The sequence below is a fragment of the Stegodyphus dumicola genome, chromosome 4 (assembly GCF_044657685.1).
Source record: "Stegodyphus dumicola isolate Sdum_Otavi_A_Nest chromosome 4, ASM4465768v1".
Taxonomy (NCBI): Eukaryota; Metazoa; Arthropoda; class Arachnida; order Araneae; family Eresidae; genus Stegodyphus; species Stegodyphus dumicola.
Genome location: NC_140771.1, coordinates 40,057,777 through 40,085,557, shown reverse-complemented (window position 1 = coordinate 40,085,557; position 27,781 = coordinate 40,057,777). Strand labels below are relative to the sequence as shown.

General features: G+C 31.8%; 1 protein-coding gene across 4 annotated transcripts in view; it reads right to left on the bottom strand.

Annotated features, from left to right (window-relative positions):
• The window catches only part of LOC118183611 (acetyl-coenzyme A transporter 1), a 43,392-nt gene extending 17,387 nt beyond the window's left edge, over nt 1-26,005 (bottom strand). For 3 of the 4 annotated variants that reach the window (XR_004757263.1, XM_035353204.1, XM_035353202.1), the window contains exons 1-6: nt 25,848-26,005; nt 25,042-25,596; nt 14,097-14,251; nt 9,275-9,456; nt 5,572-5,756; nt 5,329-5,449 (exon numbers count right to left, since the gene is read on the bottom strand). Coding sequence is in view for 3 of the 4 variants with exons in the window: in XM_035353204.1 (XP_035209095.1) it covers nt 5,329-5,449; nt 5,572-5,756; nt 9,275-9,456; nt 14,097-14,251; nt 25,042-25,574 (1,176 nt within the window). In the remaining variant the exon portion in view is untranslated. Of the gene's footprint in view, nt 1-5,328; nt 5,450-5,571; nt 5,757-9,274; nt 9,457-14,096; nt 14,252-25,041; nt 25,597-25,783; nt 25,803-25,847 lie in introns of those variants that run through there. The other variant, XM_085814742.1, reaches the window with a different exon arrangement.
• Nucleotides 26,006-27,781: the final 1,776 nt, after the last annotated feature.

Here is a 27,781-nt window from a genome sequence, read left to right as displayed (position 1 = left end):
ACACCGGAGCCTTAATTTATACTGGATTTAATTATCCTTTTCTCTTTATATCAGCATATAATCCTCCTCAAAATAGCTTAAGCAGCACTGACTTAGACAATCTCACTAACTTCAATTTTCCGACCCTCATTGCCAGGGATCTAAATGCCAAAAACACTAGCTGGAACTGTAATGCTAATAATCGTAATGGTACAATAGTCAACAATTATGCTATTAATAGTAATATTAGAATCATAGCCCGGAAATCCCTACAAGATATCACTATGATGGGAGGGCAGATATCCTTGATATTCTCATACTTAAAAATATCTACTCGACTCCTTACCATAAAGTTGTGAAGGAACTATCTTCAGATCACTATCCAGTCAAATTTGACTTTTATGGGTTTTACCCACCCCTCGTCAGACCAAAGATTAAAGTCAACTGGAAAATCTATAAAAATGAACTTCTCAGCTTTCCTAGCAGTCCTGACCCAGAACACTGAGGATATCGAACAGGAAATTAAAAAACTTAAAACAATAAAATCCAAAGAGCAATGGCTACAGCATCATTATGTCCAGAAAAATGTTACTCATCAGGAACTCCCTAAACATATTTTGGGTCTAATTCAAGAAAGAAATAGGAGCAGAAAATATTGGCAACTAACAAGAGATCCAAGCGAAAAGACCCATGTAAACTATCTAAACAGGAAAATCTCCAAAGAAGTAATTAATTATCGCTAAAATAAATGGTACTCCCTGTCTGAGAATATAGATTTTCAACCTAACACTGTCTGGAAAATTGCAAGTTCTATTCACTCAAAATATTCAAATCGCCTACACCCTACGCACAGGGGTAACACTCATAATTCCGAGCAAGAAATCGCAGAAATAATAGCTGAAAGTTTAGAAAAAGTTTTAGAACAGCACTCCAAAGATAGCCCCATTTGATTACATGATTAATAATGAACTTGAAGAAATTAAATTAAGAAGAACAAGAGACGTTATAAATTTTACCTTTCCCAGAGAAATGCACGATATTATAAAGAAGCTTAAGAAAAAGAAGGCGCGTGGCTTTGACAAAATAAATAATGAAACCCTGCAGGCCCTACCCAAGAACTGTATTGTGCTCCTATGCCATATTTTTAATTCCTACATCTGACTCATCCATTTCGCAAGAAATTTGAAGCATTCAATCGCTATCATGTTACTGAAGCCACGGAAAAACCCTAGTGATGTTTCAGAGTTATCGCCCTATTAGTCTGCTCCCTGTTATCAGTAAAGTCTTCGAATGTATCATTGCCTCAAGACTAAACACCTATAATGAAAAATTGAATAATACCAATGATCAACAATTTTGTTTTAAAAGAGCTCATTCCACCACTCATCAAATTTTAAACTTGATAGAGTTCATCGCCTTAGAATTTCAGAAGGAAAATGGAGTTGCAGCATGCTACCTCGATTTGAAAAAGCTTTTGATCGAGTGTGGCATGCTAGTCTTAACTACAAATTATCTAAACTTAATCCACATAACAACTTCTTGAAACTAATGATTTCCTAATTAGAAGAACATACTTTTCAGGTTTGCTGCGGAGACACCCTGTCAAATCGCAAAAATATCTTTAGAGTACTTCCAAAAGGCTCCGTGATTTCTAACGCAAACTTTAATCTTTATGCAAGTGATATGCCTAAACCCCCAAATGCAAGAATACTTAAGTACGCTGATGGGACGGTTGCGTTAACTAATTCCTTAAACCCACAGCATGCTATTGATAAACTCAAAAATCAAGTTAACATTATCGAAAGATGGTGTAAAAGATGAAAGATCAACCTTAATCCAGCAAAGTGTTGTATCGTATAGCACAGAAAGTAAAGAAAATACTTCCACGTTAATATAGACATCAGGGTAGACGGTGTGCTCATACTCACTGCAAGCTCTTATAAGTACTTAAAAGTTTATATCGACTCACAGCTCACTTTCTTAGAACATATCAATTATGTTACCATCAAAGCCAATGCCGCATTTATGGCTCTATATCGACTCCTTGGAAGGAATTCTAAGTTAAATTTATGGTCTAAACGAACCCTGTATTCGACTTTAATTCGCCCAATACTTCTCTACGTTGTGCGTACTTGGGGCACAGCTTGCAAGACTTACAGAAAAAAAATTAAGCATAATGCAGAGTAAGATTCTACATGATATGACCAATGCATGCTGGTTCATTAGAAATATTCAACTTTATCACGATTTAAAAATTCCAGAAATACAAGAACAAATTCTGATTTATTCCTATAAATTCTTCAATAGTATCATCAATTTGCCACACAACACAATAAAAAACCTAGCTAACTATGACCATGCAGAGGAAAACATCACATGCTGTGTGGACCCATTGAATTATTTTCAGAGAAGCATTTGCATTGAAGTTGCTTAGTTCTGAGTTAAATTTGGCATTAGAATGTGTCATAGACATAGTAAACTACATAAAAATTAGACCAAGCAAGTAAACAAAATGTTTCAAAATCTATGCCAGGACATGGAAGATCAAGATCATAGCTTTCATACAAGGTATCAACTACTCTGAGTTTAAACCAATAAAATCAGTTAAGGCTGAAGGCCGCTCACTTGTACTTTATTAACTCAGGGGTGCATTGGCACCGCGCCCACAGGCGAAAAATGTTTGAGGAGGCAAGTCTTGAGGGAAGGCATTCTTGATAGATAAAATTAAATCAAAATTCGGTCATAGCAATTAATAGCATTAAGTCGTAACATCATTGAGTAGGTGCTGGGAGCAGTTTATCATACTATGCACATGGACTTCGTTGACTGAAAAGAGCAGGGATGCGTGATGACCATGTTCTATTCACCACAATCCAAAGTGGTGAATATGTAAATATTGTAAATACTATGTAAATAGTTTCAATTCTCCTACAGTTACTTGTATTTATCCATATTTAATCAAGAATCGTATTAGTGTTGTGAAATGTGTTTTATATTAGTGTTTTCATTTTATTTGCATATGGCAAAGCATCGGACTATTTTGTGAACATTAAAGACTGTTGTTAGCTGATTAGGACTTTGAATTATTTTCCTTAAAATGTGTTTCATATTGTATCAGTGAATCCTTTAACTGACTCTGCACTAAATTTATCTCACCTTTGATTGGTTTACGTGACCAACACGCCTACTTTAGAATGTTTTACTAATTTGCAAGTTTCTCAAGTTATTTTCAACTTGTTACTACTTATATTTCCAAGAAGTGCTTCTTAATAGAGACTAAGTTGCTTATTAATTTATTTTAAATGGATTACTGACTCTCACATATTATTTTTAATGAACTACTTTTTTTTAAGCTATGCAAATCAGATCGCAACTTTTAGTCACATGATCTATCTTAGCTACTCTCACGCATCCCTGCTCTTTTCAGTCAACGAAGTCCATGTGCATAGTATGATAAACTGCTCCCAGCACCTACTCAATGATGTTACGACTTAATGCTATTAATTGCTATGACCGAATTTTGATTTAATTTTATCTATCAAGAATGCCTTCCCTCAAGACTTGCCTCCTCAAACATTTTTCGCCTGTGGGCGCGGTGCCAATGCACCCCTGAGTTAATAAAGTACAAGTGAGCGGCCTTCAGCCTTAACTGATTTTATTGGTTTAAACTCAGAGTAGTTGATACCTTGTATGAAAGCTATGATCTTGATCTTCCATGTCCTGGCATAGATTTTGAAACATTTTGTTTACTTGCTTGGTCTAATTTTTATGTAGTTTACTATGTCTATGACACATTCTAATGCCAAATTTAACTCAGAACTAAGCAACTTCAATGCAAATGCTTCTCTGCAAATAATTCAATGGGTCCACACAGCATGTGATGTTTTGCTGCAAATATGTCTGCAGTCCTTCAGAGTGCTTGAACATTGATCAAGCATCATCAGTACATACACTGATGCACTTTTTTCAATTTAAATCACTTTCCACCATAAACTCATCAAGCATTTCAAACAAGTCTTAAGCCTTTGCATTCCAATGATGCTCTTACAAAATAGAAGATTTTAACAATAATAATATTACCACACAGGAAGCCTACATAATGCATAAGATTTCTATCATTGTTACTCTCATTAGCCTCATCACGTTGCAGACCAAATTCATTTCCTTTCATTTTCTCTATCAGCTGATCATTGAATTTTTCGACTAATAGTGTTGGATAGTGATAGCTTAAAAATAAGGTTTCCAGCCATAATATTATTGACAGCAGCCAGTATAATAAGCTCTTTTGCAATACTATGTGGTTTCTTGGACTTCATCACTCTGTGAATTACCTTAAAAGATGCTAGCAGTGCATTACTCAGAATTTACACATGTTTAGTGAATGCATTGCTTTGCTTTTGTAAATGTGGCAACTTCCAACTAAAAAATTTTTTTAGTTGGAATTTCTTGAAGAAGTTAGATTCTTTAAACAGACATTTACATGGAAGAATATTTTGTGTACAAATATTTTTTAAACAGACAACACATCTGGAGGCTGTACGATGTCCCCCACTCATTTGTAAGTTTGATACTGGCAGTCCTGAGTGGAAAAAAGAAATGCCAACACTGAGAAGCCACAACTATCTTATGACAGGAAGTAACAGAATGTACAAGAATAATTGAGCATAAATCTGACATAACAACACAGAATTATTGCAAATTGAAAGAACTAAGTGATAGAATAATGAGGCACTTTAAAAATTAAAATTGAGAACAAGAATTTTATTAGATTAAAAGGAAAAATAAAACTGTTAAAAATACAATTTAAATGGAATCAAATGAACAATTAAAATATAAATTTTGAGAAAAACTTAAGAAACTATTATTTTCAGAAATAAAATAAAATAATGAAAAAAATGAATAAAAATATTATTAATGAAAAATACGACCAAGTATTCAACGCATGTATTGTCTCTCTCTGAAACAAGGCTAGGAGTATCTTGCAATGACCCCCCCCCCCCCATACTCCACAGTGCCCCAGTGCACATTCTGGGAACCTCCGCAATAACCAGAGACTTACTGATTACTACAAATAAATATGCACAAAATTATACACTCTTAAAAAAGTGGTGCATTTTTAAAAGAACAGTCTGCATAACTTCTACATGCATTTAAAAATAAGAAAGTACACGCATTATTTTTTATTATATTTACTTTATTGGAATGAAAGGAACCTAAACCTATAATAATGCAAGCTATGCCTGTAGTCCATTTCCTTTATAAATAATAATAATAATAATAATAATAAAACACACACACACCAAATTCACAACAATAATTTCATATCATAAATATCAGATCAATATTTACCTGATGTAAGGCATAACTTATAATGATAACTGCATAATAGTACACAGGAAAATCTCCTGTTTCAAGTTTAACTTGATGTGTCCACCATACCAAAAAGGCAAACAACAGACCAAACATCAACCTTTAAAAAAAATTTAAAAAAATAAATATTTTCTTATGAAATAAATTTAAACTGTAAACAAATAAAAGTTTTAAAATATAAAAATAAAAACTAAATTTGGTTAACATATTCCTTAAATGTACCTAAATGGATAAGTAGTCAAAAAGACAGAAAGTGGTTTAGGTCCCGCTGTATATCGGCTAATTAAAAGCGGAAGCAATATTTGAAGCGGAACCATTGGAACAGCTAATAGTGCCAAATGCTCTTTGTGGACACCTGCTTCAATAAGCTTCAGTCCAGTAACTGAATCTGTTGCAGCAAAGGCAACCTACAATATAAAGATAATGCTTGCTTATGATTTCAGAAAATGACATTTTGGTTGTATACATAGCAAATAAAAATTCAGATTATTAGTAAGAGCTTTTAAAATTATTAAGAACAAATTTTAATGCAGATTGCTGTAACTGCTAAGAAATACACTCTTTATAAATGCAAATAAAATGCACCATTAGGAGCATACAAACAACAGAAGCAAATACATGAACAAATCAGATACCAAATTTTAAAGTGGCAAGATGAATAAAGATTATATTATTCATATAGCAAAGGCAACCTACAATATAAAGATAATGCTTGCTTATGATTTCAGAAAATGACATTTTGGTTGTATACATAGCAAATAAAAATTCAGATTATTAGTAAGAGCTTTTAAAATTATTAAGAACAAATTTTAATGCAGATTGCTGTAACTGCTAAGAAATACACTCTTTATAAATGCAAATAAAATGCACCATTAGGAGCATACAAACAACAGAAGCAAATACATGAACAAATCAGATACCAAATTTTAAAGTGGCAAGATGAATAAAGATTATATTATTCATATAAATGATTTAAAAGTCAATTCATAATATTAAATTTACTGATAATATATCCAAAAATAATTAAACATAAAATGACTCTAGTTGCATTTCATAATTTAAAATTTTATATTTAATAAGAAAAAGTATAATTCAATTTTAGCACAATTTTGATAATGATGTAATATATGATCTACTGCTTTTATTATTTTTTAAATGGAACTACTAAAATTTAATTAATTTATTTTCCTTGTAATATGAAAGCCACTGAATATGAAGCTACTGAAGTTTGAATATGATTTTTTTATTTTATGAGCTTTATTATTGAACTGTTATTTACTACACAAGAAATGCTTTCATGTTATCTAGTAAAAGCATGGTAAAGATCCATTAATTATTTTTTGGTCATGCTCAACTTTTTGGTCATCATTTGTAATGTATGACTGATAAAAATGTCCCTGTAAAGATTATTCCTGCTTTTGTTTTCTACAATTAGAAAGAATTTAAATTATTAAAAATTTGATGGGTTATTAATTAATGGAATCATTTTCCTTTATGTATTTACTTAATTTTGTATTTAGAAACAGCATTCTGGTGGCCCAATCTAAATAATAACTAACTAAAAGCCATAGATCACATTCTACATCATTATCCAAACTTCCAAAAAATCACCATTTTTGAATGAATTACCAACTTTATTAGTCAAACTTGCAGAAAAATTGAAAACATTTTTAAGTGCATGCATCTTCAGGCAGGAATATTTTACACGCAAGGTTTCTTAACATTTTGGTATTATGTTGGTAGCATAGCAACATAAATACATTACAACATATATGAATAAGACATATATCCAACATTAAACGCATGCACAAAAAATTTAAGCATAATGTGTCATAAATTAGATTTTGTTGATAAAATTCTACGTAACAAATTAAATCAAATATGATCAGGTAATAAAAAATATTTAAATGTAAAACCATTTGGATCAGTTAAAAGAAAGGATTTAAACTGAAATCAGTTTGAATTCTAAATTTATCAGCATTCAAATGCATTATATATGGAGTGAGTTTATAAAGTTTTAGGATTTAATACTTTAAAGTAGTCCTAGCAAAGCTGCCAAATTATAACTAATCCTGATAATTACCAAAAGATATTAACTTAATGGAACTACTCTGATATGCGCCCTCAAGTCGCCAAATTTCTCGTCAAACATTTTTGGCGAGAAACTCCATGCTGCCATATTGCTATCTAAATTTTTTGTCTACATTTGGAACTTTAAGCCTAAAATGTCTCCAAAAACGTGGTTTTCACACATACAAAACCCCCGTTTTGAATACACAATTTAAGCTAAAAATCTGAAACAAAAACAAAAAAATTAGATAGCAAAAATGCAAAGTTTCTAACGAAAAATATCTGACAAAAATCCTTGTACACAGCGATATGTTTTAACTTAAAAAAAAATCTACGAATGGCACAATCTAGGCGACGAATGAATCTATAAACTACGCACACCTCAGTTTAATAAATTAATATAACAACAATAAATTTCAAAGAATAATATGTACACAGCGTTCTGTTTCAACTTTAAAAAACATCTACGAATTGTACAATCTGGATGCTATGCACTAATCAACAAAATAAACTAAAATAAATTTCAAACAATTAAAAAAAAAATAATAATGACAGAAATTCATACTAAAAAAACAATTCATAACATAATACAAAATATGAAAATGAATAAAATAAAATGCACTTACCATGAATTAACGCTTTCTCGAACAGCAGAAATACCAATTTTATACCACCTTTTGCTGCTAAGTAATCACTATCATATTTATATGACAGCCAGACACACTATCCAGAAAATTTATACTATGGTTCACAAATAAATAAAATCACAAATCCCTACTTCTATCATGTACAGCCACTAAAAATAATCTCCCGGACCCTCTTTCCACACCTCCAATACCCACTGCCCCGTAACAGGATAGCCGCGATGATATTTTCTTTTGCTGAACTTCAATTCAAAAACTTCCACCATTTTATCTTTTCCCCCTATCTTCTCAGACACAGAGCATGACGTGAACCAACGAGCTCCAGCGAAAGATTTTTCAACATCAACAGGATTACCATAAAACACGTAATCACAGCAAAAACCAGCGCAAAACACATATCGCCACATTTGGTGAAATTGAGGCATATATCAGAGTTGTACCAACTTAATTTCATTAAAATACCATCTGCTTATGAAAAGTTTCACTGAAATACTTTGATTTTATGCAGCTAGTACCTGCCGATATGGATTCAAAGATTGAATAATAGAAAACATTAAAATTTTTGTTGCCTATAGCAATAGCAAGCAGTTTATTGCAAAGAGATGTGTAATCGCTTTTAATTTTCCCCTTACTCCTTACATTCATCTAAGAAATACTAAGGAACATTGTTTAAGTTTAAATTAGATTATTTAGTTAGGATAAATGTATGTTTTAGCAAAATTTTACTGAGAGCATTCTAGAAAAAGGCCTGTACCATACCATTCCCCTTTCACAAACCTGTCAAATTGACATAATTTAAGTATCGCATTTCTCAGACATACTGTAATAACCCACATCCATAGCTTAACAGGGATTCAAAGTAAAACATATTCTCATAGCAGTCAATATTTGCCAGCCAATGTAATACCTGGTTTGACGTCTTTCCTACACTGAAATCTTAATCTAAAAAGTACCTGCAGTTTTTATAAATATTGTGACTTGCAGTTTTTATAAATATTTCTGAAAATATAATGAGGGAAGAAATGTGCTCCAGCAATTGACTCCTATAGATGTGATTAGAAACATGTAGGATTATATAGTTAAATAGCAATAAAGCTATATTGTTCACATTTTGAACTTTTATAAATTTCATCTTAAAATATTACAGATATGATTTAGGCAATGATTAAAAAACAATTCAAATACTATATATTTAAAAAAATTTGAATTACCTTACATGTTAAAAGAAATGACACTACCAACCAAACATTACGAAGGCACAGAATCCGATACAGCATGCTGTATGTGCCTTTAATTCCAAATGTTTCTGGTATTCTTTCTTCTTTCTCTTTCTTGATAATTAAAACCAGGGATGTCATAATAAAGAAAACAAATCCCCAAAACTTTAAAAAACCTAAAACATTAAAGAAATATTTTAATTTGGACAGTTGGGAAAAAATAACACTAGAATTTATTTCTCAAAGATGCCATATTCAAGAACATTGTTAAATGTTTCTTGAGTGAAGAGAAATTCAATATAAACTAAAATAAAGAAGTTAACAATAAATTAAGACATGCACAGTATACTGTCATCACTGATATTGCAATAGGGCAATTAGTTACATGAAATATTAGAATACAAGATTAATTAATTACAGCATTTTAACTTGATTTGTATGGCATTCTGCATTCTTTACAATTGATTTCAGTTAAGCATAAACTGAAACTATAATATCATTTTCTCAAATTATCAAAACCTTTCATTTCAAAATATTGGTACCAGTAACAACTGACATTCTATTTACTATAGCTCTTTAGAAATAATATGGAGATAAAAGCACTGAGATGTGAATAAGACATTAAAAGGTTAAAACTCTAAGATTGTTATGAACAGAGCCATCAAACACTGACTGTAACAATATATAATCAATTTTAAGCTTTAGTGAACTTCAGTTCTTGCTATAGTGCTAAGTTTGGAGACTATTAATGATTCAGAAGACCTGCAGCTCTAACCTTCTGCATGCTCAATGTGATTTGTAAGAATACTATAGTACAAAGTCCGTGATCCGGACTCGTCGGGACTTCGGCGATTCCGGATTAAGGGTTTTTCTGGATTATAGATCATCAATTTAAATCTGGTAAGACGGCATGCAGAAATTATACAATTAAAAATATAAAACTGTAATTTATGAAATAAAGAGCAATTATGATCTAAAGGGTATCAAAATTTACAAAAAAAAAAAAAAAAAAAAAAAAAAAAAAACCCTTAATATTTATTTGTTTACTTTATTAAACATTTCTTTCAATGTAAGTTGTTTAAGTTGCTTCGCTTTTTTGTGCTAAACGCGCATGCGTAAAGCATACAAAGAAAAAAAAGTTTGTGGCTTTGAGGTCCAGATTATAGATCATGCCGGAAAATGGACGTCCGGATTACAGATTTTGTACTGTACTTATGATCAGGGCCATGTCCAAATATAAGTGATATTGACAGTCGTTTATATTGTAAATTTCCGTAAGGCACCAGCTCAATTTTTCTCACAAGCATCAAATAAAGTAAGGTATAGTTTGCTTATTAATATGATTAATTTATATGCAAATATACCAATCACTTAGGGCAGTAGTCTCAAACTAGCAGGGTTCATGTGGCTCCCACAGCAATTTCATGTGGCCTGTGAACACATAAGTACACATTTATTGCAAATACTGTGCTTATAGTTTTAGAGACAAAGATAAGTACCCTAGTCATGTGCAACTACTGCTGAAGGAACAAAAAACAGAATGAATAGGTTGGAATTTTGTCAGAGTATGGTTGTATCCCAGGCCACATGATTACGATAAGGTGAGAGAACTTTCCAAGTTGGTACAGTTGTAAATTCAGTTTGCCAGCCTACAGCTGGTAGTGCTTCAATATTCTGGTGTTTCCATGTTTCTGGTTTAGGTCAAAAGTAATTTATTTAGTGGTTAACTCAAGAAATTGAAATTACTTGAAATAAATATCAGTGTAAAAGGCAATATTATAATATAATAATAAAAATTTTAATATTTAGCTGTCAATATGTTTAAATTACAAGGTATAACCAAATGAAGTCTCTTGCAGATACCAGCCTTTAAACTTCAGATACAGTAAATAAATACCAATTTAATTTTTTTCCTTTACGATATTATTGTTATTGTATATGTATGTTTTGATAAATATTTGGTAAGTAAAATTTAAAATTTAGTTTTTTAGGGTGTTTGCTTTGCTAGCCCATCAGATACTTTTAGTTCATGAATTTGGTGTGCATGCAATTTGAGTTTCAAACCACTGGCTTAGGGAACTGAAAAAGCTAGAACAGACTTAACCTTTTGACTGCTACACGGCGCGAAAGCGCTGCGTTCATTTGTCTCGAAAACCATGACGCAGCGCTGTTTCAGTGTGTCTTTGTTGCTCCATGGGTGTGAATGTAGTCTGACCTCACAGGTACTTTGTAACACGAGTTCATTCTGAAATAACTAACTGCGTCGGGATTTTCGAGACAAATGAACACAGCGCTGTCATACGGTTAATTATGGTATTATAATTCAGAATCCTACAGTTTTTTTATACGGAAATATATTTATTGTTGTTATATAATTGTTATTTGTAACTAAGAATATGTATTGTTATCTTGCAGTTTCTTATATTTTATTTTAATTTGTTATTTCTGTCTGAAATACATGTCAATAGAAATAATTTTGATAATAAGTACGTATTTTTATGGTTAGATATTGAACTAACAGCTATAAAATCAAAATATGATTCCTAGCACATCACAAGAACAAAATATTAATTACTATCAGATAGGAAAAGAAGTATTAAGGGATAATTATTATCTAACAAAATATTAATTCATATACATTAAAATTTGTGAGACATTATAGATTATTGTATTAGAGTTTGTAACATTTATGGCACATCAAATTTTTTAAAAGAAGTTGCTGACTGATTACTAAATGAAGTTTCATAGCTTTTCAAATATTATAATTTTTTAAGGCTCTTAAAAAATTTTAAATAATTTATTTTGACTTAAAAAATTAAAAAATATAATGAGAACCAAGATACACAGCCATTATTTAGTTGTTAAATTGAACATGTGTAATTTTAAAAATAAATTTCCATATTATGAATTCATTTCAGTACAAAGACACAATCATTGTATGAAGAAAAACAATATAACTAAGCCTAGCAGGTTAAGCATAATATACATAAAAGAAAATATATAGGTTTCTCAATCACTCATACACAGCGATTTTTTTCAATCAGCTAAGTAAAACTCTCATTAAATTTTAAAGCTATTAAATTACCTATTTATAAATAGAATAACAAATATAATCAATCTTTCATACCAAATGTCTGTTTTATAAAATTCTCTTTATGTCAAATCTTTTAGTGGGAAGCTGATCAAAACACAAATTTCTTTATAAAAATGATCTCCCTGTAACAAAGGCTATCTATTTAAGTTTTCCAATATTTCTGCGAAATTTTCCCACTATACTAGAAAATACTTATCTTGATAAGTAGGTTTTAACCCTTTGATGCACGCAATATTATTTTTATAATGTTTTCACTAAAAACAATTCTAGAAATTGAATTATGATTCTAGAGGCAAATAATATATGAATAAAAAAGTATACTCTTCCTCATTGATTTGTGGGTGGTGGTCGCACTGTGACCCCAACATGGATATAGGACTTTGAAACTTACTGAAGTAGTAGGGGAAAAGACTTACCTTTTTCTGTCCGCTTTTCCAATAAATGACGAAATTCGTGAATTTAAAAAAAAAAAAAAAATTGTCCAAGAATTGTATTATATGTACATTTTTTACACTATTTTACAAAGTAGATGGTTCTAGATCCAGAAAATACCACTACCGATAGTGAAAAAAGTGACAAAGAGGATATTGAAAACGAAAAAATTTCGATTGACAGGTTAGTCAGAATTCTCGACACAGCAATTACAGGGTTTGAACAAAATGGAACTTTGTAACTGAACAAGAAATTGCGTCTGTCTGTAGAATAAAAGAGAAAGTATTAGCAGAAAAAAATGAGGCAACTTAAACAGCTCAAATTGAAAGAAATGTTTAATAAAGTAAACAAATAATTATTACGCCTTTTTTTTTCTTTGTTTTGTAAATTTTGACACTCTTTAGATCATAAATGATTTTTTATTTCATGAATCAGGATTTCATATTTTTAATTTTATAATTTCTACATGCCATCTTACTAGATTTAAACTGATGATCTAATATCCAGAAAAATCCCAAATCCGGAATTGCCAAAGTCCTGACAAGTCCGGATCTCGGACTCCCTCAAAACAGCTTGTAGGAAGCCTCCTGAGTTTTCAGTTTAGGAAGGTAAAGCAAAGAATTAATCCAAGGTCCAGTATGCAGTAAATGTATTAATCTTTGATACAGCTTTAAAGCAGCTTTCTTTATTTCATACTGCATACATAATTCATTAGTATATAATAAGGCATCACTAGGTATAGTCTTGACCTTATTATATAATAATAAGGCATCGATAGGTATAGTCTTGACCTTATTATATAATAATAAGGCATCAATAGGTAAAGTCTTGACAGCACCACATATTAGGCAGAGGGTATTATTCTGCAAATGTTCCAGTCTATTCACTCCTTTTTGAGAGACCATAATGAGAAGAGCATTGAATAAAATCATTACAGGTTTTATGAAGGTCTTACAGGTAGTAAAAAGATTTGAGGTTACACAACTCCATCTAACTTCTGCAAAACGTTTAAGCAATGACGTATGCCTCTCCGTCTTTTGCTGAATATCATCAATAACAACTTCCAGGTGAGTTTGTGATCAAAGGTTAATCCTAAATACTTGGTGTTCTCACTACATGGGAGAGTTGTGACTACACAGGAGGGTCCATTATTTGAAACTTTATGTGGGATTTTACAAGTTTGTTACATACAGGCATGACTGAATATAATTTTTTGCCATAATACCAGTCATAATTAATACTGTGAGGAAATTGTTAATAAAATAATTACAGCAAATATCAGCTACTTACCAGAAAGCGTAACAAGGCCTTCTGGTTGAGGTACAGATCTCAAATATTTGTTACAAAAGTCTGGAGATTCCAAAGCTAAAAATACAACATTTCCTAAAAAATATCCTGCAGTTTGACCAACAGAATTACAAGTGGATGCATAACCTACATTTTGCCTGAAAATATTTAAAGAAAATCATTTTTATTACTTTCTAAAGCAGAATGCGTCAATTTTTTAAAAACATAATTGGTAAGTGAGAATAAAATTGGACAATAAAACAATCACAAAATTGCAGTATGTCTGGTCTGAAAACAAACATTATGCAAATTAGAAAACAGCTAAGAAGACATTTTACTTCAATGCATTTTCTCAAATAGCAAAAAATTTATTTATTTAATTTCCTAAATAAAATACAATCCTTTTTAGCAGCTGTTTCAAGTTTCAGCAGTTTTGAAGTAAAAAATTCAAAGAACAAACAGCACTTTGGTTTCATAATTCATTGAATTAATACTCATAATTTTCAAATGTACTTTGATATCAACTTCAATAAAAAGAGCACAAATCATTTCAAAAACCCATTATTGAAATTTAGAGTCTTTTTTTGTTTAAAATCAATGTCAAAGATTTTGTCAACTGTATAGTACTCAATTTGGAGTATATTGCTGCTTGGTTAATGTTTTTGCAACATTTTTAAAATTTCAATTTTTGATATCATAAGAAAAAGCATTTGAGTGTGTAAAACATGAAAAATAATAGTTGGTATTCATTTTACATTTCAATGAAATGTCTTAAAATGTAAATTTAATTATTAATGTGACTTCTTTAAATGCTAGTTCTTTTAATTTCTATGTTCTATGTCTGATAAGCATTTGTTGACACTTAATATTTAAAATTTGTGTTTTTAGTTTTATTAAAGCTTACATTAACAGGATTAATTTGGAAGCAAACTATTAACCATAAAAATAAAAGGATGAAAGTTTGGTACTTTTTTATTAAAGCAGCCACTGAAACTGACCACTAATACTGGCAAATGTAACCACCAAATCTGTTACACACAACTTTTAAATATTGCCAAAAATCTATGTGGTAGTCATTCTAATAAGGAAGTACTAAAAGTTCTTTAACATGACATGAATTAATTTGAGCAATATATAGAAAAATGCATTAAATTATAAGCATTATTATCATCTGATACATTTAAATAAAAAAATTACACATTACTGAATTTAATAAAAGGCACAGAAAGATAGAAGCTGCCAAAATCCCCAGAAGCACTATAATACAGAGATCGAGTGATCTGCTTTTGAATGGATTCAAATAACCAGTTCACTTTACTAAGTGTGCAAACAGCAATTTGACAAAACCTAGTCATGTGTAACTACTGCTGAGTAGTAGAAGGAGTTCTATAGCCCTTATTGAAAGTGTGCTCGAAAAGTTTCAGTTAGAGTAGAGAGAAGGGTACCCCTTGTATTATCACGAAGTTGTTGTTTCATTTATCGCCAATTAATGCCAAGTTTGCGCAATTCTCCGATGTTTTTTTAAGTAAAAATAAGTCAACGTGTACATGGATAAAGTCAAGAGAGTGTGCAATGCCTAGTTTGTGCAATTCTGTGTTTTTTTTTTTTTTTTTTTTAAGTGAAAACAGGTCAACATGTACATGAATACTGCCAAAAACTCGCCAATTTTTGCCAAGGGGTACCTACTAATATACTTTTAGCAAAGTTTCATTCCAATTTTATGGTAGAAAGCAATGTTTCTCCCCCCCTCCATGTTAAAAGTGGATTTAATTTTTATTATTTCCATTTAATTTTTATCATTTAAGAGAAAAATTGTTCTGATCCAATCCTATAAACCAGTGGTTTTGTACTCTTACCACAGTAGTGAAGATTGATCTGCTGATTTAAAGCAATATTACTGTCTGTTCTCGATATAGTTAATTGAAAACTAACAAATCTTTCCAGAATTACGATAATAAAGCATGTAATTTGAATTATTTTATAATACTTAAGTATTTTATTACATTTAATTTAATTTAAAGTATTTTATTATATTTATATAAATATTTTAAGCTATTATATATGCAATAATATATTTAAAGGCACTATTCGGTTTTGAGGGCCGTAAAAAATCGTCAAACTATTGTTGATACCAATGCTGCCAAAAATAATTGCGGCAACCCTAATAATCGCGGCAAGAAAGGAAGTATAACAGTAAATAACTATTTAAGATTGATGTTTTAATTTAGATGAAAGGTTAACCATGACTGAACGGAAGCATAAAAGTAAATGACTATTTCAGATCATTTTTATAATTTATATAAAAATTGCTAAACATAACTGAATGGATGCCTGCATCGCTATTTCGCTACCGACTTATCGCTAAAGCATAATTTCATCTCGTTGGTTATTCAAATGTAATTTTCTCTAATGAATGATGCCTTTTCTTTGAAAATATTCTCGGTAAAGTGCAGAATCGCTCACTTATTTGTTTGCCGTTTTTACAACGGTAAAAACAATTGGATTTTTGTCAATTTTCTTTTACTTTTTAAGTGAAAATAGGTCGATGTGTACATAGATAAAGTCAAGGGTGTGCGCAGTGCCATTTTTGTGCAATTCTAGGATTTTTTTTAAAGTGAAAATAGGTTGATGTGCACATGGATACGGAGTACGTCCAATTCTTAAAAACGCGTTAATCAGTGGGTGATCCTGCACTTTACACAAAATTCTATTGCTGACTTTTCACTGAGGGCAATTCCCAAATTGTTAAATCCATTGGGTATCAAATGAGGATTTAAAATCAGAAAAAGGATTATTACGCAATCTGAAATCAGCACATACGCTAGATTAGGCGTGCTGTTGAATGGGCGCGTTTGCTAGATTTGGCGCTTTTGCACATACATTTTCGCTGCACTTTTTTTACGGCCCTCAAAACAGAATAGTACCTATTTAAATTATTACATATATAGCAGCTTTAAAATGACAATTAAAAATATAAATGCATTAATTGAATATCAATTAACAGTACATCCTTATTATAGCAAACCCAAAGATTGAATCGCTAATAAACCGAAATACACTCATGTCCATAAATTAAGGATAATGCAAAATCAGGCAAAGGAAGAGTTGTAAAGCTTATTTATTAAACAAAAGGTAAAGAGCAAAAAAAGATGCTATATGTTTGATATTATTAAAAAAATTAGCGATTTTTTCTCCCTGGAGCAAATTAAAAAAAAAAAAAAAAAAAATCCTATTTACAAAAAACCAATATTACATGGTTGGTATAATTGTTAATACATTGTATGTCTCCCAGACGATGCAATACAGTCCATACAACACCTAGGCATGCTGAGTATCAAATTATTGATCTGAGCTTGGGGGATATTACACCACTCAAAAAGTAATGCTCTCCGAAGTTCCGGTAGACATGTAGGAGGAGGTTGACGAGCTGCAACTCGTTGGCCAAGCATGTCCCACACGTGCTCTAGTGGATTCAAGTCCGGTGAGAATACTGGCCAGTCTATAAGGGTGATATCCTCCGATTGAAGGCATTCGCTTACGATGTTTGCACGGTGAGGACGGGCGTTGTCATCCATAAACACAAATTGTGCACCCATGGCGCCCTGAAAAAAACGTACATATTGTTCCAGAATGACGTCCCGATAGATTTGGCTTGTCATGGTTTCAGTTTGAACATGCAGGTTAGTTCTGGAGCCCAGAATAATTCCACCCCAAACGAGCACTCCTGCACCACCGTAACGGTGTTGTTCAATGATGTTTTCTTGGTAGTAACGGGTCCTGGAGCTCTCCATATGAAAGTCCGGCAAGAATCAGACTGCAAGCTAAACCTGGACTCTTCGCAAAACATCACACAAGCCCACTGTTGCGGTGTCCACAATGCATGCCCTCTACTCTAGGCTAACTGCAGGTGACAGTGAGTTGCAGTAAGTGAAACGCATCTGACAGGTCTACAAGCATATAGACCAATCTGCCCTAAGCGTCTGTACACGGTCTGCCTTGAAATTGTCATACCAGTGGCTGAAGAGAGCTGACGACCATTATCTTGGAATCGTTGTCAAAGCCTGGAGATGACACTCTGGGCAATTCCAAGTTCGTCTGATACTTCCAGTTGGGTACACCCACATTCCAGATGGCCAACAATTCTACCACGTAAAAAATCATCCAAATGCGTCCTTTGTGTCATAACTATTCGGTTATTGCACTGAAATGCTTATAAAGCGCCTGCAAACAATTTTACTTTTTTGCCTGTATTCCTTATATATCAGTCCCTTACACTCTTGTCATTGTGACGTACCATCGGTGTCATCTGGTTACTTCCTGAAATTTGCATATGATTCTTGAAGATGTGTGTAGTGATGTGTACAGGTGATATATTTATTTTAGAGTTCGATTTCCGCGTGACTCCGAATTACCCTTAATTTATGGACATGCGTGTATCTTGCCATGTGTGTTGTTGTTATTATATAACACTATTATATATCACATGTATTGTATATCGTGTCATGTAGTTTCACATTTGCACTTTACAAATTTGATGAAATTATAAGTGCAATCTTGGCAGAATTCTAAAGTCACCATGTAAGGTCAGGGATACTATAATAAGGAAGTACACAATTAACTACAGACATTTTTCTTACAAACAATGTATCATGCTTAGACTTTGAAAATTTCGGGGAAAGTGCAGAATCGCCTACAGCTTGGCGCATTTTTAAGAATTGCACATACTCAGTATCCATGTACACATCGACCTATTTTCACTTAAAAAAAATCCCAGAATTGCACAAAAACGGCATTGAGCACTCTCTTGACTTTATCCATGCACACATTTGACCTATTTTCACTTAAAAAGTCAAAGGAAATTGACAAAAATCCAATTCTTCTTACTCTTGTAAAAAGCGCCAAACAAACGCCAATTAAATGAGTGGGCGATTCTGCACTTTAGCCAAAATTTCATTACTACCTGATATGATAAAATAAAAAAATAAAAAATATTTTTGTAGATTCCATAAATGGAATATAGATATAATGTCATCACAGAATTGAAACATCAATAAATTCCTGTATGTAAAAACATCTAAAAAATTAATAAAAATTAGATTACAATCCTAATTACTTTAAACTAAATCATTGCTAATAACAATTTTCAAATAATACCATTTTAATTTATTTACTCCTTACATTTAGAACAATGCATAAAAATAATATTCTCAAATGATTAAAAATACTAACTTACCTAATCTTCTTCAGAATCTTCATTACGTCGCTGCAGTACTACTAGTAATTTCTAAATCCTAAATCCAGTAGTCAACTGGAAGTCTATTCACCAAGTAATAAGAAATTAATAAAATTTCACCTATACTCAAACTACTTTCAGCAAACCACGTACCCTTCCTTACACTCCTTTTCACAAAATGTCCATTTTCACCATATTTCTTGCACCGCCATTTAAACTTGTAATATCCTTCCTTTCACACAATCTCAACTTATTATTATTATCAGATAAACGCATTAAAAATTTAGAATTCACTTTACATAGCGAAATGCAATCCGAAAATTAATCAACACTATTTAACACAACACACAATGAAGCTTTTCCAAATTACCCCCCTTTTCCGATTAAAGAACTTGGCGCATTTTTAAGAATTGCACATACTCAGTATCCATGTACACATCGACCTATTTTCACTTAAAAAAAATCCCAGAATTGCACAAAAACGGCATCACTCTCTTGACTTTATCCATGCACACATTTGACCTATTTTCACTTAAAAAGTCAAAGGAAATTGACAAAAATCCAATTCTTCTTACTCTTGTAAAAAGCGCCAAACAAACGCCAATTAAATGAGTGGGCGATTCTGCACTTTAGCCAAAATTTCATTACTACCTGATATGATAAAATAAAAAAATAAAAAATATTTTTGTAGATTCCATAAATGGAATATAGATATAATGTCATCACAGAATTGAAACATCAATAAATTCCTGTATGTAAAAACATCTAAAAAATTTGGGTAGAGTAGTCTTTAAGGTACCCCTTGTATTATGGCGAAGTTGTTGTTTGGTTTATCGCCAAGTTGTTGTTTCATTTATGGTAGCCCAAGTAGTTGAATGGTATGAAAACCCTATTGTGACGTAATCGGGTGCATGACTCTGGGAAATTTTGAATTGTGGGATGTTTTGTAAGCGTTTTTGTGGTTTGATTCTTTAGACGGTAGAATGGCCGAATGTAGTAAGATTAATTTGAAGTTTCTGTACGATTTAGAGCGAAAGGGGAAAAGAGCTTAAATTGACTGGTGTGTAAATGAAGGTTTACTTCGTAGCCATTATAAGTGTCCTGTATCTAGGACGGATATGTGTTTAGTCGAATGTAAAAACCGTTTAGATGGATTTGAATGAGTTTGTAGGAAAAAAGGTTCAGATGGTCACTATGTGAAGCGTTTGATCAGAAAGAGTACCTGGTTTGAAAAAAGTCATTTGAGTATGATTGATATTTTGATTTTTTATGTGGCTCTGGGTGTACGAAGCGAACTCAAAAATCATGATAAGTGAATATTTGCTTTTGGTAGTGCTTAAATGTATCATATGTTTTTCCTTTTTTATTGTTTGGTTTAAAATGTATTTTATTGAGATTATGTATATTTTGTTTGCCTATATTGTAGAATTTGGTGCTCCTTTTAAGTGAAAATATATCGATGTGTACATAGACACAGTAAAGGGAGTGTGCAATGGAAGTTTGTGCAATTTTGGATTTTTTTTAAAAGTGAAAATAGGTCGACGTGTACATGGATAAAGTTAAAAGAGTGTGCAATGCCACTTTTTGTGCAATTCGGGGATTTTGTTTAAGTGAAAATAAGTCGATGTGTATACGGATACCGAGTTTGTGCAATTGTTTGTCTTGTTATTTTGGCTTTGTGTATCGATGAGCCAAAAATCGCCGCTTCGCAAGCCAAAATAACGAGTCAAAGAATTGCACAAAATCGGTATCCATGTACCGCCAAAAATCGCCAAGTTTCACCAAGGGGTACCCTAAACTATACTTTTATAAAAAAATTGTTGTTAATATGCTTCCCTGCTAATATTATATAATATATTGTGCAGTATAATATTATTAAATGTGTTTATAATTTTTAAAATAAAGAATTTTGTAAAAATGTATCTTTTACTATATATTTATGAACACATATTTCTTTCTTATCTAAATTACACATATGTATTAAATGAAGTTTTATTCTTAAGAGAAAATTTTCATTCTATCAGATTACTGCTTTATCATTTGACAACACTGTAATAATATTTTGTTTTAACCTATACCTATGAAAGAAATTATAACAAAATGAAAAGCATATAATCATACATAATCTCAACCTGACATACCTTCTACAAGTACATTAAGTTATCATACTTTTCAAGGCTATTACCCAGTGGCGTAGCTAGGGTGGGGCAAAGGGGGACATCTGTCTCCAGGTGCAGCATCCAGGCGGCGCCCAAATGATGCTACAAAATTTTTTAATGAAATGTTTTTCGTTCTTGGCACACAGAAAGGAGTGCAAATTCTTCAGTTGTCCCTGGACGCTGGAATCTTAACTACGCCACAGCTCTAACCCCTCCCTTCTCAAGAATAAAAAATTCTAGATAGTTCAGATTTTAATTCTAATTACAAGAAATCCACTTTTACCTAATTCAGTTCTGGTAAGGCTTATACAGAAATTTAATAATATTCAGATGAATTTTACAATGCTGATGTTCAGGAACGTTGACATAAACAGTTTAGGTTGATCTTTGGATTATGGTAACTAGGCGATTTCTTGGCGAAAATTTGGCAACCAACTCTGCTACAGCAACGCTCTATTTTTTTTTTCCGCCGCCATTTTGTCTTCACGAAGTAAAGACATGTTTCTTTTCTTTTTATTTACTGAACACTTTTTCCAACAATCTACTAGCCAAATTACACTTATACAGTCAAAAGTCGTTAATCCGGACTCGTCGGGACTTCGGCGATTCCGGATTATCGATTTTTCCGGATTATAGATCATCAGTTTAAATCTCGTAAGATGGCATGCAGAAATTCTAAAATAAAAAATATGAAACCATAATTTATGAAATAAAGAACAATTATGATCTAAAGGGTATCAAAATTTGCAAAAAGAAAAAGCTTAATATTTATTTGTTTACTTTATTAAACATTTCTTTCAATGTAAGTTGTTTAAGTTTTGCTTCGTTTCATGTGATAATACTTTCTCTTTAATTCTATAAACAGCCATAATTTCTTGTTCAGTTACAAAGTTCCGCTGTTCAAGTCCTATAATTGCTGTGTCGAGAATACCGACTAATTTGTCAATTGAAATTTTTTCATTTTCAATAACCTCTGTCACTTTCTTCGCTATCGGAAGCGAATTATAATGACGAGGAACTTGTTTTAAATCATATCAAAGACGGAGCATATCGAGATGAAATACTACATTTGGTAAGGAATTATAAGCCAAATAAAATAAAAACATCTGCACTGAAGATAAGGATAGTGCTGACAAATCAACTTCCAATTCATTAGGCGCCCGCCGCCGAGCAGCGTGAAATTGATAAACAGATTTCGGATTTCAAAACATACTTTCGCTTTAGATCCTTTACATATTAACAAATATATATCGGAAATTCTATTTGATATAATCGTTTAAGTTTAAGCTTACTTTTATAAAATTGCTCTTACAGTCTGCAAAAAATAATAAGCCGGATGCAATTCAAAAATTAAGGAACAACGCAATCATCAACATTAACTGAAATAGATAATTAGATAATTTTAGCTTATACGTCCATTATACATAAAATGGGCACGTGAAAACGTATTCTGCACATGCGCACACTCATATGCGCAGTCGTAAAAAGTCTTACGCGCACGCGTGAACGCCTCTGCGCATGTGTCAACGTGGCGCATGCGCAGAAAGTTTTTAGTTTTGATGTCCGGATTATAGATCATTCCGAATTATGGACTTTTGACTGTACTAGAAATTTTATCTAACGAAACTGCTTAATCATGACAAATATTCACTGCAAAATTGGGAAAAAGTGCACAATCGCAAACTCCTTGCGCGTTTTTCACAATAACACATAGACATAAACCCTGTACACGTCGACTTATTTTTACTTAAAAAAACATCCCAGAATTGCACAAAAATGGCATTGCGCACACTCTTCACTATATCCATGTACACTGCTTTTTTCTCATAAATTAGAAAAATTTCACGAAAATGCATGACAATTTTCTGAATCTTTAAACACGGTAAAAAGAACACATATAAAATTACCTTATCGCGAAAAAGTATAGACCCTTTCCAAATATGAACATTTCCACGTATAAAATAAATAAAATATCTAAAAACTTTTTACCTCTAAATTATCTATTATATTATAAACATCACCAACGAATTCATACCGCAAACATTACAAATACTTAGTGTCAAATATTTAAATTATTTCCATGCACGTTTACTTCAGCTAAAACGTATACCAAATTCCCACAAACATAAAATTCACAAAATAACTGTCATTTAATTAAAATATCACTAAACCATGTACACGTCGACTTATTTTTACTTCAAAAAACATCCCATAATTGCACAAAAATGGCATTGTGCACACTCTTCATTATATCCATGTACACTGCTTTTTTTTCATAAATTAGAAAAATTTCACGAAAATGCATGAAAATACTCAACGTATACTACTCAAACATATTCCAAAATACTACAAACATATAACTCACAAAATCATGACCATTAAATTAAAATATAATTAAATTAAAAAACCACTACTTAAAATATAAATAAGCACATACATTAAATTAATAAAAATTAGATTACAATCCTAATTACTTTAAACTAAATCATTGCTAATAACAATTTTCAAATAATACCATTTTAATTTATTTACTCCTTACATTTAGAACAATGCATAAAAATAATATTCTCAAATGATTAAAAATACTACCTTACCTAATCTCCTTCAGAATCTTCATTACGTCGCTGCAGTACTACTAGTAATTTCTAAATCCTAAATCCAGTAGTCAACTGGAAGTCTATTCACCAAGTAATAAGAAATTAATAAAATTTCACCTATACTCAAACTACTTTCAGCAAACCACGTACCCTTCCTTACACTCCTTTTCACAAAATGTCCATTTTCACCATATTTCTTGCACCGCCATTTAAACTTGTAATATCCTTCCTTTCACACAATCTCAACTTATTATTATTATCAGATAAACGCATTAAAAATTTAGAATTCACTTTACATAGCGAAATGCAATCCGAAAATTAATCAACACTATTTCACACAACACACAATGAAGCTTTTCCAAATTAACCCCCTTTTCCGATTAAAGAACTGTAATTCGTCCATTAATATCATGTTTCACACGGCCCAGAATATAGCTAAATACGAAATTTCCAGATTTCCCCCCTTTTCCGATTAAACAACTGTAATTCGTCCATTAATGTCACATGACATATCTCATGATCTCTCATTTCCCTCACACAAAATAATGCGTAATCGGAACTGAGTGCTTCTCACATTATTACCAAAGTCCTAGGTAGTAACCTTTATTGCCTCCAAAATGTCACCAAACTACCAGTTACCATATTCCAAAGATCAGCCACAGTAGTTATATTACATTAAGCAGTATTACTTCCTTGTTAAAGCTGCCACTGATTACATACTGGAAATAAAATTTACTGACTTTTATAACTGGGCACAGTAGTGGTTTAACAAGAAGGTACCATTTAAAAATCTGAAAAATATATGTTGGTTAAAAATGATTAGAGGCTGCTACTGGATTAAAAATGTCAACATAATTATAAGAAAATAAATTCATACAAACAGCTACATTTAAACAAATAATTAGAAACTAACAATAAAGATTATATTTTAGAATAATAATAATAATAATAATAATAACCTGGATAGCATTGTCAATGCCCAACCATCTACAGCAATATCTTGAGTTGCTGCAAGGAAATTCATGCAGAAAAAAATTACAGTTAGTAGCATTACATTAGGAGGATCTGTTTCACTTCCAAGTAGTGATGATGCAGAAGATGATAAAATTATCATGAAAAATCCAATAAGATACTGAGTAGGTATGAGCCATGTTTTCCGGCGTCCCAAACGCCTCCAATATAGAGAATCAACTATAGGGGCCCATAATAATTTCAGACTAAAGGGCCAGTTGACAAGACTGAAAACAGCTTGATCTTTATAGCTAACTTTTCTATTCTGTAGTATCATTGGCAGACTGCCACCAAGACCCAATGGTATACCTTGAAGAACATATAGTAAAAGCAAAACAATAATATTAATTCTATCATGTTTTAGATCGTTTCGGTTTCTTTCATGCATTTCAGAATTTGGTAAACTGTTCTGATCACAGAAATCTCCATGAGAAATAGGCAGATCCTTGTTTGCTTCTCTCATACCTTTACGCCGTTCCATCTTTTAAGAATTTCGAGGGAAACTGGAAGGGAAAAAAAAATAATAATATACCTGAATCATTACAATGTACATAATTACCACATTAGAGAGAAAAAAAAATAATGTTGTCTTTAAACAGAAACTCTTCTACGTGGTTATAAACATATGTTTGCACATTTTATTCAAATAATTAGAGAAATTATTACAGAACAAAACAAACAAAAATGCACCGAATACAGGGAAAAAATAAAGCCAGTAGTTGAACGAACAGTAAGTGAATATTAAAGTGCTCACACTATTCAGTTTAATACATGTTCAAACTTCTTACGGCGACGTCTACTTAATGTTGTCAAAAGTTAGCCGCAATGAGATGTGTTGATTATTACTGCTGCAAATCCTTTCCTTATTTTCACACAAAATTAATTTGACAGGAAATGTAAGTCTGAAAAATATTTGAGTCGAAAAAAAAAAAAAAAAAAAAATGTTAGGAAAAATAACATAAAAGCGTAAAGATGAAGTTAAAAAAAATAGCCATTATCATATTCTTCCCTATTGATGTAAGGAAATATTTCATCACCCTTTATCCTCCGTTCATGAGTAAGTAGAATCAGTTCTTTAAGATTTATTTAAAAATTAAGAAATATTTTTTTCAAAATAAGTGAAAGCCTATTTAGAATGACTGATGGGAATTTTCTGCGAACTGAAGGTCTCGAATTCATATAGAGCAGAGAGAATATCAACTGTAAAGAATTAGGAATACTAGGATAATGTTTATGGAATGGCTTCTTATACGGTACTGTCGTATTTTTATTTCATTAAAGCGGTTTAATTCAATTCAGTTTTAAATTAAATTATGAATATCTACTAAAATACAAGGGGAAAAGCAAATGATTCCAAAATAGTTTAATTGAACTTTAGATTAAATCTTGTTTCATACGAATTTTGATCAAATTGTACGCATTTTGAGAAAGGCAGGCACAGGGTTCCTATCCGCTAAGGCTCCTATATAGAGGAGCTTTACTAAAGTAAACTTCAGTAAACTAAAATATTTTGGCATAATATAATTACAAATTTGAAATAGGCATCCTTTTTCTTTCATATGTTATTAAACCATAAAATAGAAGCTTCTCAAAAACTCATAATTTTATTTGCATTGATAAATTTAATATCATTTATTTAAAAAAATAAAATTTTCAAGCGGTTCTGAAATCTTAAATATTTTTTGCCCACGGTCTCGAGAAAACAGGAGCTGACAATTTCCAGACAACTATATTGACAGGCGTTGTCTTAAGGTGTGTACCCTTTGTGTACCTTTTCTCAAGAACATATGCCAGCGATTTTACAGCCAACAACTTGACAATTTCTTCGCAAGCAATATGCAGTACTGTTCTTCCGTGTCTGTTTACGCTTGTAATGTCGGCTGCCTTGTTTAAGAGTAATCTGAAATCTTGGCCGCCAGATGAAGGAGAACATTTCCTAAGGCATCTTTAAAATTAAAATGGGGTAACGAAAAGTCTCGTCTGTGAGCATTCTCTCGTATGAATAGATTCCAAGCAAAGAATTTAACACGACCATCCGTCACCGAAGGAAAGATGTATTCCGTGGCATCCTTGTTTTAAATAGTCTTTAATAGCTTCAGCCTCGTGTTTTTTTAAAGCTCGTATCGCCCCGTGAACGATACTTTTTATATCATGGCATGCACTGGGTTTTCTGGCTAAGGGACTGACCACTTCAAATTTTCGTTCTTGTATTTCAGCACAGTCAGACAGATTTTCTACATTACTGTCAATATTGCATGCACTAGATTTTCTGGCCAACGGACTGGCCACTGCAGATTTTCGTTCTTGTATTTAAACACAATCAGACAGATTTTCTGCATTACTATCAATATGGCATGCACAGGGTTTTAAGGTGAAACAATACTTCGATTTACGAATAACATAATTAAATGGATGATCACGTCTCAATTCAATATCGAAGCTATTTAAAAAATTTTGCCAATTCTGTACAAGTAAGTTTGCACCAAAAGAGATGAGTACATCAACTATTCTCAGATTTCCTCTTTTGCATGCATAATATAAAGGAGAAAGACAGTAATTGTCCCGTTTGTCGACATCACTTCCAGAAAGGAGAAGCTTTCGAAATAAAGTTCTTGATGTGCTATAACTGCAATATGCAGAGCAGTTCTACCATTGATATCCGTAGCATTAAGATTACAGCCACGGTTT